Source organism: Erithacus rubecula, assembly GCF_903797595.1.
Source record: "Erithacus rubecula genome assembly, contig: SUPER_33_unloc_1, whole genome shotgun sequence".
NCBI classification, from domain to species: Eukaryota; Metazoa; Chordata; class Aves; order Passeriformes; family Muscicapidae; genus Erithacus; species Erithacus rubecula.
The window spans coordinates 207,883-225,774 of NW_027636168.1; the positions used below are offsets into that span (position 1 = coordinate 207,883).

Here is a 17,892-nt window from a genome sequence, read left to right on the forward strand (position 1 = left end):
GATCAGAAATCCCCTCTAAAAGCACAACACTGATTAGAGTTCTTTCAGCCCAGCCTAGAGACCTTCCAAGCCCTCACATGTGACCCTGGAGCCAAATTCCTGGGTGCCATCCTGGCTATCAAGTATCTGACGTGGCAGGAAGGACAAGATGGCTTGGGCAGCGGGAGGTGCTGGGGTGGCACCTGGGGGATGCTGACTCAGGGAGGGGCAGGGGCTGCACAGCCCTGGTGTCAGCAGCAGCAGCAGCAGGGAGTGTCCCCTGTGCAGATTGGCCCAGCTGGTGCTGAGCAATGCTGGGGCTGCTATAAAAGCCCAGCCTGGGCCAGACTGGGCCAAGCACTGGCCTGGCCACCTTCTCCTCCTCCTCAGGGACAAGGGTAAGTGTGCGAGTGCCTCTGCTCACTGCCCCTGTGGTGGCTCCAGCCCCGGCCCCTGTGGCTCGGGCGCTGCCTCTGCCACTCTCCTGCCATGGCTGCCTTCTCTTGCAGAGCACCCTCGGATCCCTCGCCAAGATGTCCTGCTACGATCTGTGCCCACCCAGGAGCAGCTCTGAGCTGTGCGCCCCCAGAACCGGCGTGGCCGTGCCCCAGCCCATCGCTGAGAGCTGCAACGAGCTGTGCGCCCGCCAGTGCCCCGACTCCTCGGCCTTGATCCAGCCACCACCAGTTGTGGTCACCTTCCCCGGGCCCATCCTCAGCTCCTTCCCCCAGCAAGCCGTGGTGGGATCCACCGGAGCCCCGGCCTTTGGCGGCTCCCTGGGGCTGGGCGGCCTCTACGGCGCCGGCGCCACCCAGGCCACGGGAGGCCTCTGCACCTTTGGCAGAGCCTGCCCTGCTCCTGCCTACAGCCCCTGCGCCCTGCCCCGCTACAGCAAGAAGTTCTGGGACACCTGTGGGCCCTGCTAGAGCCTCCACAGCCCAGCATGGAGAAGTTGATCACGGCTCAATCTGCCCTGGCCTCCTGCAGGCTGTGACACCCGGCATGCCTGGGGCCTTCCTAGCATCTCTCTTCCAGCCTCTCCTGCCCTTCTTGGAACAATAAAGTTTTTCTGCATCTAATTCTTGTCTCTTTGCCATCTTTTCCCATATCTCAAAGTCCAGGGGTATGTAAGAGTTGCAAGAGTCGGAGGGGAAATAGTGATGCAGGGCCAGTCAGAATGGAAAATTGAAGGAGAAAGGGGAAATAAAACAGAAGAGGGAATGGGAGAGAGGAGGCTTATGCAGAAAATAAATGAAATCGAAATGGAAACTGTATCAAAAGATAGAGAATGTTGGGAAGATTTTTGGTGAGGAGGAGAAGGAGATCGAGGAGGAGAAATAGGCTGAAGAGAATGAGGAAAAGAGGAAAGAGGAGAATGTGGATAAGACGAGGAAGGAGAACAAGAAGGACAAGATGAAAGAGAAGAAGAAGAGGAAAGAGAAGATAACAAATGAGAAATGAGAACGATAAAGAAGAAAGACTAAGACATAGAAAAGGAAAGAGAAGAAATTGATGACAATGATATTTAATGTACAGGGCACAGTGAATGTGAAGTGTCTGTCTGGTTTCTGTCCCTGGACCTTTAGCACAGCCATGGTGGCACAGAGGGCCTGGAGTTCTGGTAGCCTTTACCTCTGGATGGCTCCCAGCTCTGGGGCCAGCCCCACTCATTGCCAACATGGCTGCAAGTCTATAAAAGGTTCTGGTTTCATGTCTGGCAGCCAAGGGATCTGTCTGTCTTCAGGCCAAGTGCTTGGAGCTCCTTCTCCTTCTCCTTCTCCTTCTCCTTCTCCTTCTCCTTCTCCTTCTCCTTCTCCTTCTCCTTCTCCTTCTCCTTCTCCTTCTCCTTCTCCTTCTCCTTCTCCTTCTCCTTCTCCTTCTCCTTCTCCTTCTCCTTCTCCTTCTCCTTCTCCTTCTCCTTCTCCTTCTCCTTCTCCTTCTCCTTCTCCTTCTCCTTCTCCTTCTCCTTCTCCTTCTCCTTCTCCTTCTCCTCCTTCCCTGACTCATTCACTTTGCTCTCCTTCATATCCTCCCATTTTCCCTTTGATTACATTTTCTTCTGCACTTTAACCTCCATTGTCCCCTTCCTTCTACAATTTTACCATTTCCTTCTGCTTCAATTTACAGTTCTCCCAGAACCACCATTTCCCCTCCCATTCTTGGAAAGCCCCATCCCTGGAGTTTTCATTATTTAGGAAAAGGAAGCAAAGAGACAGGAATTACATGCAGAAAAACTTTATTGTTCCAAGAAGGGTATGAGAGGCTGGAAGAGAGATGCTAGGGAGGCCCCAGGCAGACTGGGTGACACAGCCTGCAGGAGGCCAAGGCAGCTTGAGCCGTGATCAACTGCTCCATGCTGGCTGTGGTGGCTCTAGCAGGGCCCACAGGTGTCCCAGAACTTCTTGCTGTAGCGGGGCAGGGCGCAGGGGCTGTAGGCAGGAGCAGGGCAGGCTCTGCCAAAGGTGCAGAGGCCTCCCGTGGCCTGGGTGGCGCCGGCGCCGTAGAGGCCGCCCAGCCCCAGGGAGCCGCCAAAGGCCGGGGCTCCGGTGGATCCCACCACGGCTTGCTGGGGGAAGGAGCTGAGGATGGGCCCGGGGAAGGTGACCACAACTGGTGGTGGCTGGATCAAGGCCGAGGAGTCGGGGCACTGGCGGGCGCACAGCTCGTTGCAGCTCTCAGCGATGGGCTGGGGCACGGCCACGCCGGTTCTGGGGGCGCACAGCTCAGAGCTGCTCCTGGGTGGGCACAGATCATAGCAGGACATCTTGGCAAGGGATCCGAGGGTGCTCTGCAAGAGAAGGCAGCCATGGCAGGAGAGTGGCAGAGGCAGCGCCCGAGCCACAGGGGCCGGGGCTGGAGCCACCACAGGGGCAGTGAGCAGAGGCACTCGCACACTTACCCTTGTCCCTGAGGAGGAGGAGAAGGTGGCCAGGCCAGTGCTTGGCCCAGTCTGGCCCAGGCTGGGCTTTTATAGCAGCCCCAGCATTGCTCAGCACCAGCTGGGCCAATCTGCACAGGGGACACTCCCTGCTGCTGCTGCTGCTGACACCAGGGCTGTGCAGCCCCTGCCCCTCCCTGAGTCAGCATCCCCCAGGTGCCACTCCAGCACCTCCCGCTGCCCAAGCCATCTTGTCCTTCCTGCCACGTCAGATACTTGATAGCCAGGATGGCACCCAGGAATTTGGCTCCAGGGTCACATGTGAGGGCTTGGAAGGTCTCTAGGCTGGGCTGAAAGAACTCTAATCAGTGTTGTGCTTTTAGAGGGGATTTCTGATCCTTGTGTATGTCAGGCCTGGCATGAGTCCTCTTTGTCCCCTGTGTCACACAGCTCCCTAGCCGTGCCTGGGGGACAGATGGAGCCCAGCTCTGCTGGACTGGTCAGTGCATCATGGTGCTGAGCATGCAGGGTCCCACAGGAGCTTCCTTTGACTGGGCCCTGGGCCAGCTCTGCCCTGTGCCCATCAGGGACAGTGGATGGCACATGGTAGGTACCTGCTGGGGCTGCTGTGGGCCAAGAGGTGTCACTGGCTGTGTCCCAGCGGGATAATTGCAGGGGCTGATGGTGCATCTTGGGGCTGGCCAGGAAAGGCAGGAGTCAGCAGAATAGCCCTGTGGTAGCAGGGCTGAAGTCAGGCCTTGCCCCCACACACGTGGCCTCTGCATGGGCAGCTCCTGCTCCACCTCTGTGGCCACCCATAAAAGCCCTGTGCTGGCCCAGGGCTGCATCCACTGCTGCAGCCTTGCTCTGCTCAGCCCAAGGACAGGTGGGTCCTGCAGAGATCTGCCTGCGTGTCCAGGGGCTCTCTGTGGCCACCAGAGCTGGCGGGGCAGCAGCCATGCTGGCCTGGCTTGTCCAGGCCTGGCTCAGCCTGCTTAGGAGAGCAAGGAAGGAGCCCCTTGGCTGGGACAGACAGAGCCAGGCTCGGCACAGGGATTTGGGCAGGGTTTGTGAGCTCTGGGGATGGGGGGATTGGGGCTCTGAGGGGGCTGGTGGGCACACTGCCAGTGCTGGACAGTGTGGGCAAGGCTGTGTGGCTTTGCCTAATCAGGGTCTGTGGCAGGGCAGGGAACAGGGCACTACTTAATGGTGACAGCCCCATGGCTCTTCTAACACCTCTTTTTCTGCCTTTTCTTTCAGCCTCACCTCTCACACAACAAGATGTCCTGCTACGATCTGTGCCCACCCAGGAGCAGCTCTGAGCTGTGCGCCCCCAGAACCGGCGTGGCCGTGCCCCAGCCCATCGCTGAGAGCTGCAACGAGCTGTGCGCCCGCCAGTGCCCCGACTCCTCGGCCTTGATCCAGCCACCACCAGTTGTGGTCACCTTCCCCGGGCCCATCCTCAGCTCCTTCCCCCAGCAAGCCGTGGTGGGATCCACCGGAGCCCCGGCCTTTGGCGGCTCCCTGGGGCTGGGCGGCCTCTACGGCGCCGGCGCCACCCAGGCCACGGGAGGCCTCTGCACCTTTGGCAGAGCCTGCCCTGCTCCTGCCTACAGCCCCTGCGCCCTGCCCCGCTACAGCAAGAAGTTCTGGGACACCTGCGGACCCTGCTAGAGCCACCACAGCCCAGCCCAATGTCCCACAGTCACCTTAGCCCAGCATGGAGCAGTTGAGCTCGGCTCAAGCTGCCCCAGTGCCCGCCTTGCCTGGGGCCTGCCCACTATCCCTCTCCTGGTCCCTCCTGCCCTTCTTGGAACAATAAAGTTTTCCTGCATCCAGTTCTTGTGTCTCTGTCTGTTTTTCTGGAGTTCTGTTACCTCTACAGCTGGAGGGTAGATTCTGATCACTCTGTTTTTCAGCAGGGCATGACTTGCTCTTTTTCCTCTTTCGAGAGTTATGATGATTTATGTTTTGTTTGTATCACTTCATTTTCTACATTTTGGTTTAGTCAGGATTTGTTCCATTCACTTTTCCTGGATTCACCCTGTCTGTGAGACACGCAGGGACTTGTTTGCAGTGAAAGGGAATTGGGTGTGCTCTTTCCATTGGTTAAAGGTTCAGTTTATATTACCACGACACTCTGATATTTTGCATTTTCAGGTTATTTACTTCAGAGCATTTAAAGGGCACAGGGACCTCTGGCCCTGCCACTTGACTGGACTCCCACAGTCACAGCAGGAGCTGATGTCCCCAGGCTTTGAGGGTATATAATCCCTTTGTTTGTCCCTCCTTGGCAGCACCATCTTTTGTTGTTACTCTGTTTTTGCACCATGATTAAATAATTTAAAGGATCCAGGGGTCTGAGGCTCTGTTTGGAAAACCTGGGCTTGAGTCAGAAAGGAATCCTTGTGTTACTGTGAGTGCAAGAGCTGTGGGGACTCAAGCAGAGGTCATTGGAACCAGAGGTCTTGGCTCAAATGGTTCAACTGGATGTGACCCTCAGCACTCTGGGCTGGTTGGCAACGTGGGGATTGGTCTTGGGGTGGTGATGTTGGTGATGTTTTCCTCATTCCTATGATTCTGAGGTGGCTCCTGGAAGGTGGGACAGGAAAGTTTCCTTGCCATTGTGCCACTCCTTTCCCCATAGTCAGCAGGAACCCGGCTCTGCCCCATCCCATGATGGTCACTCCATTCCTGCTGCTCCCAGCAGCTCAGCCACCTCGTTTTTCCAGTCAGATACTCTCATTCCCTCCTGCTCAGTGCCACTCAGCTTTCTGTTATCAGGGCTCCCAAAAGATGTGCCAATGCCAGGAACGCAAATGAATAATTAGAGGTTTTTTGGGGACGGATCCTAGAGTAAGGAATGGAGGAAACTCCCTCCACCCCATAGACACCGAGACAAAGGTCAGCCCTTAGCTGGATTTTGCAATCAGACATGAGATCACTCAGAGCAGGCATCCAGCCCAAATTAAAGCTGTGTAATTGTTGTTCCCTTGGTGTTACTGGCTCTCTCCAGGGGTGTTATCTTGGGCAGAGCACTTGTCTGACACAACACCTAATTAGACTGGTACCTGCCTGGCACTGCCTCGCTGAGAGCTGTGAAATTTGGCAGTCGCAGCTCAAGCATTCAGCTGGGCTCATGATTTTCACCCAGCACCTCTTGGAGGCTGAGGGTGGAAGCAAAGATCAGAAGAGAAAAGAGGGAAAGGCATCAGCGTTTTGTAAAGATGTCCCAAAACTGCCCTGGGTGAGAGGAAAGAAGAGACAAGGAGGATGGAGCAGGGAGAGAGACAAGAACCTGTCAGGGGAGAGATTTTGGAGATGCAAAAGATCCTCCTGGAAAGGGTGGTAAGGCCTCAAAAAGGGGCTCAGGAAGGTTTGGAATTCCCATCCCTTGAGATGTCCAGGGAATTTCTGGATGTTGGCCTGGGTGACCAGGTGGGCATCAGGCACAGCCTGGATCGTCTCAAAAATCTTTTCCAACCTACACAATTCTGTGGTTTTTAAAATCAATATATTCTCAGATAAATGTTTGTTTGCCCATAAAAATGAAGTCTTGTTTTCTGAAAATAAAAGCAGTACTCACAGGTACCATGCACTAATTTCCATTTCTATTTATTACTTGTGGCCATCTGACAGATACTGTCCCACACGAGGAAGAATATTGAAATTACCAGTGAAAATAAGATTTGCTGTTCTTTGACACTGATCAAGACATTTTCTTTGAAAGAGTCCTAGGTGAAGGAAGAGGTAAATCCTCTCTAATGCATCAGTTCATGTTCTTTTTACCTCACCTGCTGACAGGTTCAGCCAAACCTTCCCTGAGGCAACTTTATCATGGCAATGATTAACGAAAAAAGAGAAGGTAGTGCCTCATCTTTGCTCATCAGATACCAATCTCAAAAATTGTTTCCCTTTGTTCATCTTCCTCCTATCATTCCTTCACAGAACATGCTTTACCAGAACTTCAGGCAGTATTTTTTAGCTTTGTCTTTGAAGGCAGTTGGATGATTTCTAATACATTGCCTGGAAGATGTAAAATTAAAAGGAATTCCAGCACTAAATTAACAACTTAAAAAAGAGAACCATGGAATATCCTGGGTTGGAAGGGCCATGCAGGGAATGAGTCTATACCCTGGACTTGCACAGGCACCCCAAGAATCCCACCCTGTGCCTGAGAGTGTTGTCCTTGAGCTCTGGCTGCCTTGGGGATGTGATTGTCCCATGTTACAGTGCCAAACGGGATGGAAATAATTGGAATAACTTCTGGAAGTCTGATAACTGGAATAATTTGTAATAATTAGTGAAAGAGAACTCTCAGCTGCCAAAGCATCTCAGCCTGGTTCTGATGGGGAGGAAAGGGAGCCCCATATGCCACAATGGGGCTTAACAGGAAAAAACAAAGGCAGGTGTTGGATGCAGGATTTTTTTATTGCAAGGGCAGGGAAGGCCCCACTGGATGAGGACACGTGAGGCAAAGACAGGCAGTTTGTCCCTCAGGAAAGCTGCTTCCTCAACCCTGTGGCAGGAGGCAGCAGTGTCCGGGAGAAGCCAGGGGATAGTGGAGCCACACATTTGGCCACTGGAAGGGACAGGGAAGAGGAAACCGAACAAAGGGAGGAGGAAACAAAAAGGAGAATTTCTAGAGGGGTTTTGGCTCCACGGTCAGAAGTGAAGTCTGATGCTGTGCTCCTTCCTCAGGAGCTCAGGAGAGGATCCAACTGTGCCATTTGCCGAGTCGAGGGATTTTCCCCTGGGGTTTAGCAGGAGCCGCAGCTGCCGCGGCCGTAGCGGCTGTAGCGGGAGGACCAAGGGCTGCAATAGCCAGAGCCAAAGGATCTCCCAGAGCCATACAGACCCCGGTACCCCCCACAGGAGCCCAGACCCCCATAGCCCAGGGAGGAGCCCCCATATCCACAGAGACCCCCATAGCCCAGGGATCCAAATCCCCCATAGCCCCCATAGCCAAATCCCCCATATCCGCCAGATCCAAATCCCCCATATCCGCCAGATCCAAATCCCCCATAGCCCAGGGACCCGTAGCCCCCATAGCCCAGGGAGCCCCCAGAGGCTGCAAGGACGGGAGCTCCAGCCGATCCCACCACGGAATCCTGCGGGAAGGAGCTGAGGATGGGCCCGGGGAAGGTGACCACCACGGCGGGAGGCTGGATCACGGTGGTGGAGTCGGGGCACTGGCGGACGCACGGCTCGTTGCCGCTGTCAGCCAGGGGCTGGGGCCGCAGGACGCCGGAGCCAGCGGTGGAGCACAGGTCGTAGCAGGACATCTTGTAGGGATTGGAGGTTGATCTACAAGAGCAAGTACAAGATATTATTCACCTCCAGAAAAGAGCTCTGGAGTTGGCTGCCTTTCCCCAGACAGGAGCGCTTTGAAGCACCGGAATTTCCCCACGTCTCTTAAAGATGAAAATTGAATGAGAACAGCCCAAATGATTTTCTGGAGCATTTTGGTGAGTCAGGGGATCAACAATGAGTGGGGCTTTGCTCCAAGAGTCGAGTGCGTTGTTACTCAGGATTTCATGACTCTGGCTCTTCATTCCCACTGATCTTCTTTGTGCTGATCCTTGTCAAAACAGGGATTATAACTCATTGTCTGTTCAGATGGAGCTTCTTGGATGAGACCATTACAAGGAAATTGCAGAGACGATTGTCCCAAATTTCCAAACATTGAATCAGGGCTTTGAGATCCCTACAATGAGCTTAACTCCCCGGCATTTAGATTTTGAGCTCTGAACTCTTTTGAAAAATTCTCACACCAAACTTCTTGCCCTCGTTTACTTGGAAAAAACCCAGCACTTCACATTTCAGCTCCTTAAATTTCCTCCAGGATCCCTTTTAATCTTAAATAAATCTCTTACAGAGTGTTTCGAACAATTCTCAATTATTCTCTGTGTCCTGCTCCAAGCCTGATCTCTGGGGGTGCTCATGCCCATTTATCTTGAATTAAAAGCATTTGGGGTGATTTGTAATATTTGGATCTAAAGGCAGGTTTGCCTCTAAATTCAACATTTCCCTGCGAACAGGAAGATTTAAACTTTCCAACAATTTCCAGTCACCCATTTAACCAAGCAGAGGGTAGGAATAAACACTGAACCTGTCCCATAATGGACACAACAGGTGAAGGCAACCCAATATCCAACAGAATTTTCTGACAGAAAAACCTTTCAGTTTGGTTTGGAACAGAACACGAACCTCAAAAGCAGAGAGCAGCCTTCTGTGAGGCTTTTGTAAGGTTTATCTCTCCACCTAAAATTTTGCCCACGAGCTCCTGATGGAAGAGAGCGCCCCAGATGAATTTAACAGCAAAGAGAGATTCCAAAGGCAGCAAAAACATCGTTTCAAAAGCAGCAAAGAGCAATTCCAAAAGCAGCAAAGAGCAGCTCCACACTTACCAAGTTGTTGAGAAGAACGAGTGAAGGGAAGATGTTTGAGAGAACCCCAAGTGGAGACAGCTTTTATACAGTTCAGACTTGCCTGAGGGCTCAGAGGAGCTCATTAGTTGACACAGAACATTTTTTTTGTATTGATTGCTCCTCAAAGTGATGAAATTGTTGCTCTTTCTGTTTGTGTTTATTCTTGATTTCAATTATCGCGTCACGTCATGCAAGGTCCTTTGATCTGAAACATTGATGGGTGAAATTAGTGTATCTTTCATCCTAAAACATGATTCACGAATAAGTTTCAATTTTCTGAAGAGGCACCATGTACTGAGCTGTTCATGCACAAATATCCTTGTCCTGTCTTATAAGAAAATTATGTTCAGACATTCACAGAAATTATAAAAATCTTAGAATGCTCTGGGCACACAAATATCCAGAAAAGTCTTATGTTTTTTCCGTCCCTTAAGCTACAGCATAAACCCAAACTTAGTTCTAAGGGGAGAGATACTTAAGATTTTAAGGATTAGAAAGGAAAGCTCAAAATAATCAGAGTGTACATTGAATTAATAATTGAATTCAAGTTTTATTGAGCTGGCTTCATCTCTGGAAGTGTTCAAGGTCAGTTTGGATCAACCTGGGACAGTGGAAGGTGTCCCTGTCCATGGCAGGATGTGAAACAAGATGGTTTTTGAACAATTTTAAACCATTCCATGATACCCAAATTTAGCTGTAGTGGAAGTAAAAGCCTTTTGCTTTTAGACAGGATCTTGCAGCTAATCCCATCCTTGACGACATCTTTCAGCACGGAGCAATTATAAGGTGGGAATCTGCTGGGAAAAGCAAATGTTGGATTTGCTGAGGTTTCTCTCTTTGTTTACACCACAATTGTGCTACTCTATCATTATCATCGTTATCATAATCACCCACGTGGTTGTCTTCACACCATGCATTATTTATGAATTATGAGCTTTTCCAAGCCCAGAGATACATATGAGGATTTCCTGAGCCATTATCCTGGGAAGAAAAAAAAAAAAAAAGTCATGTCAAATTTTACAAGAACATTCCAAGGGATTTTTGAGAGCCTTCTGAACAACCATTACTGACTTGTTCCTTCTGTGTCAGAGTTATATAAAACCTGTGCCTGGATGTAAACACCCCACAATTACAAGAGATTATCACATTAAAATGGGTAAATTGAGGCCACTTGGGTTTTTCCCATAATCAGCTCTTGATTTGTAACTTTGACCTTCCTGTCTTTGACCTTAAGAATAAAATATATTTGTCACTTTTATTTAAAACGCAGAATTTTGTGTTTGTAACCTGTTAAAGTAGGAGGAGAAAACATAAGAAAGGAAAGGAAAGCTCAGTGAAACAACTCAGAAAACCCAATTTCCACAGAATTGTGGCTGCCAGGCGAAATGTTTCTCAGTTTCCAGGGACTGAAAGAGAACCAGGAGAATTTAAAAATTAACATGGAGACTTCTTCTACGGGATGAACCGGCAGGAAAAGAGGGGATGGATTAAAACTGAGAGAGAGGAGGTTTAGCGGGGGATACTGGGGAGGAATCATTCCCTGTGAGAGGGGGAGGCCCTGGCACAGGTGATTCCCCATCCCTGGAAGTGTCCAAGTCCAGGATAAATGAGGCCAGGATGGACAAGGTGTCCCTGCCCATGTCATGGGGTGCCACTGGATGATCTTTAAGGTCTTTTTCAACCCAAATCAGTCCTCAAGAACTGATATGATATCCATTCAAAGGTGCTCCTGTTGATTGCATTTGCCTTGCCTTGAGTAGGTGGAGGGAGAAATGCTGAGCCTGCAGAACCAATGTTTTTCCCCTGTTATTTGTCCTCAGTCCTCATTCGACTTCATAAAAGAAACTCCATGTCTCCTGTTGATCACACTCAAGTATCTTTACCTGGGCAAAACCATGAGTGTCCTCCAATCATCCCAATTATCAAGGACTCGTAAATAAATCAAGTCAGCTTCATTTCCTCCCCTAACGCTAAGGAAAGCAATGGGATCATAAAAAATAATTCCCCACATAAAGCCAGGAGACAATAGAGGTCTGAGGCGGAATGTGCAGCTCACGCTATGTGTGGGTTTGAAGAGCACCAGCAATAAGCAATGACAATTTCAGCACTTTGAGGAATTATGTGTCCTGCAATTTGGGGTTGGGACCTAATTACGAACTGGCGCATCAGGTGCCCCGTGCCCTCTGGGCAAGCAGGGAGCTCTATAAAAGGTGTCTGCTTCAGGTCCTTCCATCCACTTCTCTCACCTGTTCTGCCTTCGTGAGCCAGGTAAGTCACTTTTCTCTCAAACGTCTTGACACTGAACTTCCTGTGAAGATATCTGTTGGTGGTCAGGCTGCCACTGCTCTCTGTAGGGTATTTGGTGTTTCATTTCTCTTTCATCTCTAGATCTTGTAGGAGAGAGGTTCATTGAGTGGTGTTGAACTCCAAACTTTATTATTTTAGCACTACAAAGGATTCCTCCTCTGTATTTTAAGAGATAAAGAATAACCTGCATATGTGGCTATGTTTGGTAGAGTTTTGCTGAGTTTGTAACAGGAAAGATAAAATCTGAGTGGAAATAATCAGCTAAGAGTAATTTAATGCTGAAGAAATTATCCATCCTGGAAATTCAAAGATACAACAGAAGTGTGCAGACTGTGTTGGACTGAAGTCAAGAGCAGTCAGGAGATCACATTGATAGGAAAAATAGGAATAGGAAATAGATTTACTTCCCAGGTTTATTATCGATGTCCTTGGACTGCTTCTGCACAGCCAAAAGTTCGCTATTACTTAAAAATTATTATAAATTAACACCTACAGATCAACTCCAATCCCTACAAGATGTCCTGCTACGACCTGTGCTCCACCACTGGCTCCGGCGTCCTGCGGCCCCAGCCCCTGGCTGACAGCGGCAACGAGCCGTGCGTCCGCCAGTGCCCCGACTCCACCACCGTGATCCAGCCTCCCGCCGTGGTGGTCACCTTCCCCGGGCCCATCCTCAGCTCCTTCCCGCAGGATTCCGTGGTGGGATCGGCTGGAGCTCCCGTCCTTGCAGCCTCTGGGGGCTCCCTGGGCTATGGGGGCTACGGCTCCCTGGGCTATGGGGGATTTGGATCTGGCGGATATGGGGGATTTGGATCTGGCGGATATGGGGGATTTGGATCTGGCGGATATGGGGGATTTGGCTATGGGGGCTATGGGGGATTTGGATCCCTGGGTTATGGGGGTCTCTGTGGATATGGGGGCTCCTCCCTGGGCTATGGGGGTCTGGGCTCCTGTGGGGGGTACCGGGGTCTGTATGGCTCTGGGAGATCCTTTGGCTCTGGCTATTGCAGCCCTTGGTCCTCCCGCTACAGCCGCTACAGCCGCGGCAGCTGCGGCTCCTGCTAAACCCCAGGGAAAAATCCCAAGTGAGGTCATCGCCAACAGATGGAATGTGATGGTTTCACAGCCAAGGAGCTTGGAACCACTGCTACTCCATCCCAAGACCATGGATTTGTAGCTGTTCAGCCCCTTTTGAAATGCTCCGCTTTCAGCTTCTGCCTTAAAGCTTCTCCCGCCCCATTTCTGTGTAGCCTGAGACAAATATGGAACAAAAGGGCTCAAAATGGGCCCTGTTTGTTCACATCAACAGCTGGGATTTGGAAGAGAACATGAATCAATCCCATGTGAATGTGCCTCTGGCTGGAGAATAGTTTCTTGCTTCTTGGAAACTCTGCAAATGCATTACTTTGCTTGCTGTTCATTAAAAATTTGTTGCATCAAAGTTGCCATGTTCTGGTGTTCTTTTCTCCTGTTTTCACCATTGTTATTTGCCTTTGGAGAACCCTCACCATTGCAGGTGTCAGTAACAGCCTAAAATACCCTGGAATCATGGAATGGTTTGGGTTGGGAGGGATTTTAGAGCTCATCTCATTCCACGCCTTGCCATGGGTAGGAACACCTCTCACTGGCCCAAGTTGCTCAGAGCTTAATCCAACCTGTCCCTAAACTATGGAGACTAATGCCCTGCCCAAAAAAAGACAGGGAAGATTAGATAACAGTATGAATTTCTTCAAGATAAAGCTTTCATCTCTTTGGGCTTCAGGTTCAAATATTTCCTCAGTCAAATGTTTAAACTCTGTCCTCAGGAATAACCTCAGCAGGAAGTGAAATCAATTTCCTATGAAATCTTTAAATGAAGTTTTCTGGGCCACAGAGGGAAACTTTGAAATCTGAAATATTTCTGAATAATCATGAAAGGTAAAGTGTTGGAAGGTTTTTGACAGAAAAAGCAACTCCTTGAAGGATTTATTCACACCAGTGAGAAAAACTGGAACAGTGAGAACCTGGGGAAATGGTACCTGGAAAAATTAGGAGGTAGAAAATATCTTAACCTGTGAGCAAAGCCCCCCTTCTTCTTTGCTCTGGTGAGATTCCACCTTCCAGGATCTACAGAGAAGCTGGAGAGAGATTTTTCCTTGGGAACTGGAGTGACAGGACAAGGGAGAATGAATTCAAAATGGCAGAGGGCAAATTTAGGTTGGATATTGGAAATAAATCTTTCCCTGTGAGGGTGGATAACCTGACACGGGTTTTCCAGGGAATTTATGGTCCCTGCCCCAATGCCAGGTGTCATGGGAGGTGTCCCTGCCCATGGTGGGGGTGTGGAAAGAGAATATCTTAAGGGTTCTTTCAATCCAACACATTCCAGAAGTCCATGACTCTGTAATGTTTTTATCGTGGCCCAGGGCAGTTGAGGAGGAGGATTCCTGCTCCCAAATTTGGACTAAGGAACAGTGATTGATTTCACCCCAGCTGGGATATTTCAAGCGATTTCGAAGTCTGAACCTCAGCCTATTGTAAGAATATAAATTTCCACCCCCCATACAGAAAGAAGTGTTGCAAGCCAAAAAACAGAGAAATTAAAACTAAAACTTCTTTGGTTTTGTTTTTGCAGAACAGAATCATTTTAATGAGAAAAAAAGCATTCACAGAAAAGCATTGCAGAAAATGAAGAACATCAAGTCACAGGCGACTTCTTCCGTGGTTGCTCTTCTCCAGCTGGAGGGTGAAGTTGCATTCCAGAAGAATATAAATTATTGCTTTATCCCACGTATTACATACACACACACACAGATAGGAAAAAAGAAGCCCAGAAGACAACAAGCTGAAGGTGAATGAATCAAGGAGGAGTTGTGGGATGGCTGTGGTCACAACATCTCCTCTGGGGCCAGGACTGGATCTCCCTGTTGCCAGTTGTTCCTTATTCCAGGATATTTCCGTAGGGTTTAGCAGGATCCCCAGAAGCCGCGGCCGTAGCGGCCGTACCAGGAGGAGTAGGGGCTGCAATAGCCAGAGCCAAAGGCTCTGCCAGAGCCATACAGACCCCGGTACCCCCCACAGGAGCCCAGACCCCCATAGCCCCCATAGCCATAGAGACCCCCATAGCCCAGGGATCCATAACCCCCATAGCCCCCATATCCATAACCCCCATAGCCCAGGGAGCCAAATCCCCCATAACCCAGGGACCCGTAGCCCCCATAACCCAGGGAAGCTCCAGAGGCTGCAAGGACGGGAGCTCCAGCCGATCCCACCACGGAATCCTGCGGGAAGGAACTGAGGATGGGCCCGGGGAAGGTGACCACCACGGCGGGAGGCTGGATCACGGTGGTGGAGTCGGGGCACTGGCGGACGCACGGCTCGTTGCCGCTGTCAGCCAGGGGCTGGGGCCGCAGGACGCCGCAGGCAGAGGAGGGGTACAGGTCGTAGCAGGACATCTTGTAGGGATGGGAGGTCGACAGAGGCTGAAAAATAAGATGAGGGCTTAAAAAATTCAGCAGTTTACATTAAAATAACAAGTAGAGTGTTCTGAGTATCCCCCACTTTGTAACCTCAGCGCTCTCGTTTTCCAAAAAGTGTTTTTCTCCAAAAATTCTCCAACGTGTGTCCACACACAAGAAGAAGTGGGAAATGTTCTGAAAACCTTGTCCCTCGTAACACCCTGCAAAGAACTAAGACTTATTTCTCAACATTAAACTGAAAACTGGGAAGAAAAAGAAGTGAGAGCAAAGTGACTTTGTCCAAGGTCATTTGATGAGTCATTAGGAAAACTCGGATTTGGGTTCAGCAGGTTTGCATGAGATGGAGCTTATAGAGAACTTAATTACAGTAGCTTCATCTTCCCACTCATCCCAATTTTGCTGAGAGTCAAGGGAACAACAGATTATAGGATTGTGAGTGCCTGGTTTTCCCAGAAAATCATCTGACAAGACAATAAAGAACAAATCTCTAATGATGTTCTGTTAATCCTTAACAGTTTTGAGGAGGAACTTGAAAGCGAGAAGATGAAGAAGAGTCTGAGGATTTTTCAGTAGCAGGAAACACAAATGAATTTGTCACGTGTGGACGGCTGCAGGGGTGACACCCTTGTCAAACCTCGAACCTTTTATGCAAACCTTGAAGTTGGTTAAATGTATCAAAGTGACATCTGAGACTCACAGGCTTCCTCAAGGTGGAAGCGACTCAAAAGGCTCAAGTTCAACCCCCTGCTCTTTGCAGGATTATTTAGGATGAAAACAGAGGACCTTGGAATTGCCTGGCTTGGAAGAGATCTTAAATCCCATCCAGTTCCACCCCCCGACATGGGCAGGGGCACTCCCACTATTCCAGGCTGCTCCAAGCCCCATCCCAACTGACTCTGGACACTCACAGGGATGGAGAATCCATGGAATACCCAGTGCCGGGGCCTTCCCGCTTTCCCAGGGAAATACTTCTTCCCAATATTCAACCTAAATTCCTCCTCCATGGCCCTGACCCCATTCCCTGTGTCCTGTCCCTACAGTTCCTGAGGAAAAGTCCCTGGAGCCCCTGCAGATCCTGAGAAGGGCTCTGGGGTCTCCAAAGTCTCAGCATTCCCAGCCTGGATCCACAGGGAATGGGCTCCTGTCACCTTGGCAGACTCAGATCACACTCCAAGGTCTGATGTTCCTGACACCAGGAACTCCACAGGTCTCCACACAACAAAAAATTTTGTCCGCCACCCCAGAGACAGAAAAGTCCTCAATCTTTCCCAAGTCCACACAGATTCACCCAAATGGGAGGATGTTGGACATCAACTCAAGTTGAAGCCAAGAATAAAAAGCACACCGAGAGCAACAGAGAATATTCGGACTTACCAAAGTCTCCAACAGGTCAAGAGAAGTGTTTGGAGGAGCGAGGAGACAGAGGAGCTTTTATATCAGTTGGAGGTACCAGATCAGCATCTCTTGCCCGCCCCAATTTCAAACTCATGCAACCACCAGGGTGATGAAATTGTTGGGTTCATTATTGGCGTTTATGAGGCCTTTCAAATTTGTTTGCAGTAATGATCTAAACATCACCTGAGATTATAGAGAATTCTTTCATCTTGTGATGGCTTGGGGGGAAATTAATACCTGGAGTTATTCCTGTCACTTCCTTGGAATTACATCAGAAATCACCAAGCCAACTCCTCTTGGTATTAACTGAACAGATGGAGAATGGCTCATGGGTTTATCGGAATCAAAAATTGCACCGAAATTTTATCCTGAGCAGGAAAAACAGTAGAATCCTGAATTTTGGCCAAGTCCACAGGGTTCCATGGAGGAGACAGAGACGAGCCTTTGTCTTTCTGAGGCTTTTTTGGGTTCAGGAGATAAACACCGAATGAATTCATAAAGTTATCTAAAGCCACTGTGGGATTGGAGGTCCTGAAAAGACTTTTCCCAGGTGTTGATGGTCCAAAGATTATCCCTGGGAACATAGAGCAGGCCTGAGGAAACTTTGGATTTTTTAGGAAAAATGGATCCTCAGGTGCAAAAGTCAAAATGTGACGGAAGTGCTTTGAATTATTGCCTCGGGTTCTTAGGAATCCACAAGCTCCTGTGATACACAAGTAATAAATCCATAAAGGGCTGAGCTGGAAGTTTCTGGGATGAGGGAACCATCAGGAATTTGGAATGTGTGATGCAAAGGCTCCTTCTTGCCTCGTTTATGGATGGGCCATTTTAATATTGCAGACTCCAAGCCACACGTGATCTCTAAATGGTGAGGTGGGGTTCTCAGCCTTTGGGGGGCAGGGGGGGTTTGGACAATAATCTTTTCAAGCTTCCAGGGAGCAGTCCATGCAAATACTGTAGATGATCCAGTAGATTAAAGGCACGGAGCTGGATTTAGGTGCCTCACAATTATGGAATGACCTCACATTCAAACACCTCAGTCAAGATATTTGTGTCCTTGGTTCATCAGTTCAAGGGCGAATACTGGGGGTTTGTGCCCCTTCTGGTTTTTTCCTAGTGAGAAAGAATTAGAAATAAAACATTCTGAATAAAATCTGGAATTTCATGAGCCATACTTTATCCAAAACAATTCCATGGATGGGGCAACCACAGGCTCTGCTCCTAGGGAAGAAGGGGCAGGAAAATAGGGAATGAGCTCGGCTGAGGTTCAGTCACAGCTTGGACTCGATGGTCTTGGAGGGTTTTTCCAACCCAAATAATTCCAAAATAATTCCAAAAGCCATTTAAGGAACATGGGATGCTTTCCATGCCTTCCTTTGGCTTCCATACTGTTCTCACATTAAGAGTTGAGACTGATAATGATAAAGATTACCACCCTGAAGTT

The 17,892-nt window shown here is 49.6% G+C and overlaps 3 protein-coding genes and 3 pseudogenes across 6 annotated transcripts; 3 read left to right on the forward strand and 3 right to left on the reverse strand.

The window, feature by feature from the left end:
• On the forward strand, positions 1-905 carry LOC306813918 (feather keratin 4 pseudogene; annotated as a pseudogene). Its single transcript, XR_013777953.1, has 2 exons — positions 1-377; positions 489-905. The product of XR_013777953.1 is annotated as a feather keratin 4 pseudogene (transcript).
• A 1,428-nt stretch (positions 906-2,333) lies between these two features.
• On the reverse strand, positions 2,334-2,743 carry LOC306813921 (feather keratin 4 pseudogene; annotated as a pseudogene). The gene has a single exon. The product of its transcript is annotated as a feather keratin 4 pseudogene (transcript).
• Positions 2,744-3,377: 634 nt separating this feature from the next.
• Positions 3,378-4,537, forward strand: LOC306813920 (feather keratin 4 pseudogene; annotated as a pseudogene). The gene is made up of 2 exons (XR_013777836.1): positions 3,378-3,743; positions 4,118-4,537. The product of XR_013777836.1 is annotated as a feather keratin 4 pseudogene (transcript).
• Positions 4,538-7,617: 3,080 nt separating this feature from the next.
• On the reverse strand, positions 7,618-8,142 carry LOC306813912 (scale keratin-like; the record flags this gene model as incomplete). Its single annotated transcript, XM_079329594.1, has 1 exon — positions 7,618-8,142. One exon carries the CDS (start codon positions 8,140-8,142, stop codon positions 7,618-7,620), a length of 525 nt encoding a protein of 174 aa, XP_079185720.1.
• A 3,969-nt stretch (positions 8,143-12,111) lies between these two features.
• Positions 12,112-12,660, forward strand: LOC306813911 (uncharacterized protein; the record flags this gene model as incomplete). Its single annotated transcript, XM_079329593.1, has 1 exon — positions 12,112-12,660. One exon carries the CDS (start codon positions 12,112-12,114, stop codon positions 12,658-12,660), a length of 549 nt encoding a protein of 182 aa, XP_079185719.1.
• Positions 12,661-14,540: 1,880 nt separating this feature from the next.
• LOC306813913 (uncharacterized protein) lies at positions 14,541-15,029 on the reverse strand (the record flags this gene model as incomplete). The annotated part of the gene is made up of 1 exon (XM_079329595.1): positions 14,541-15,029. The coding sequence occupies one exon, from the start codon at positions 15,027-15,029 to the stop codon at positions 14,541-14,543; it is 489 nt and encodes a 162-aa protein (XP_079185721.1).
• Between the last annotated feature and the right edge of the window lie 2,863 nt (positions 15,030-17,892).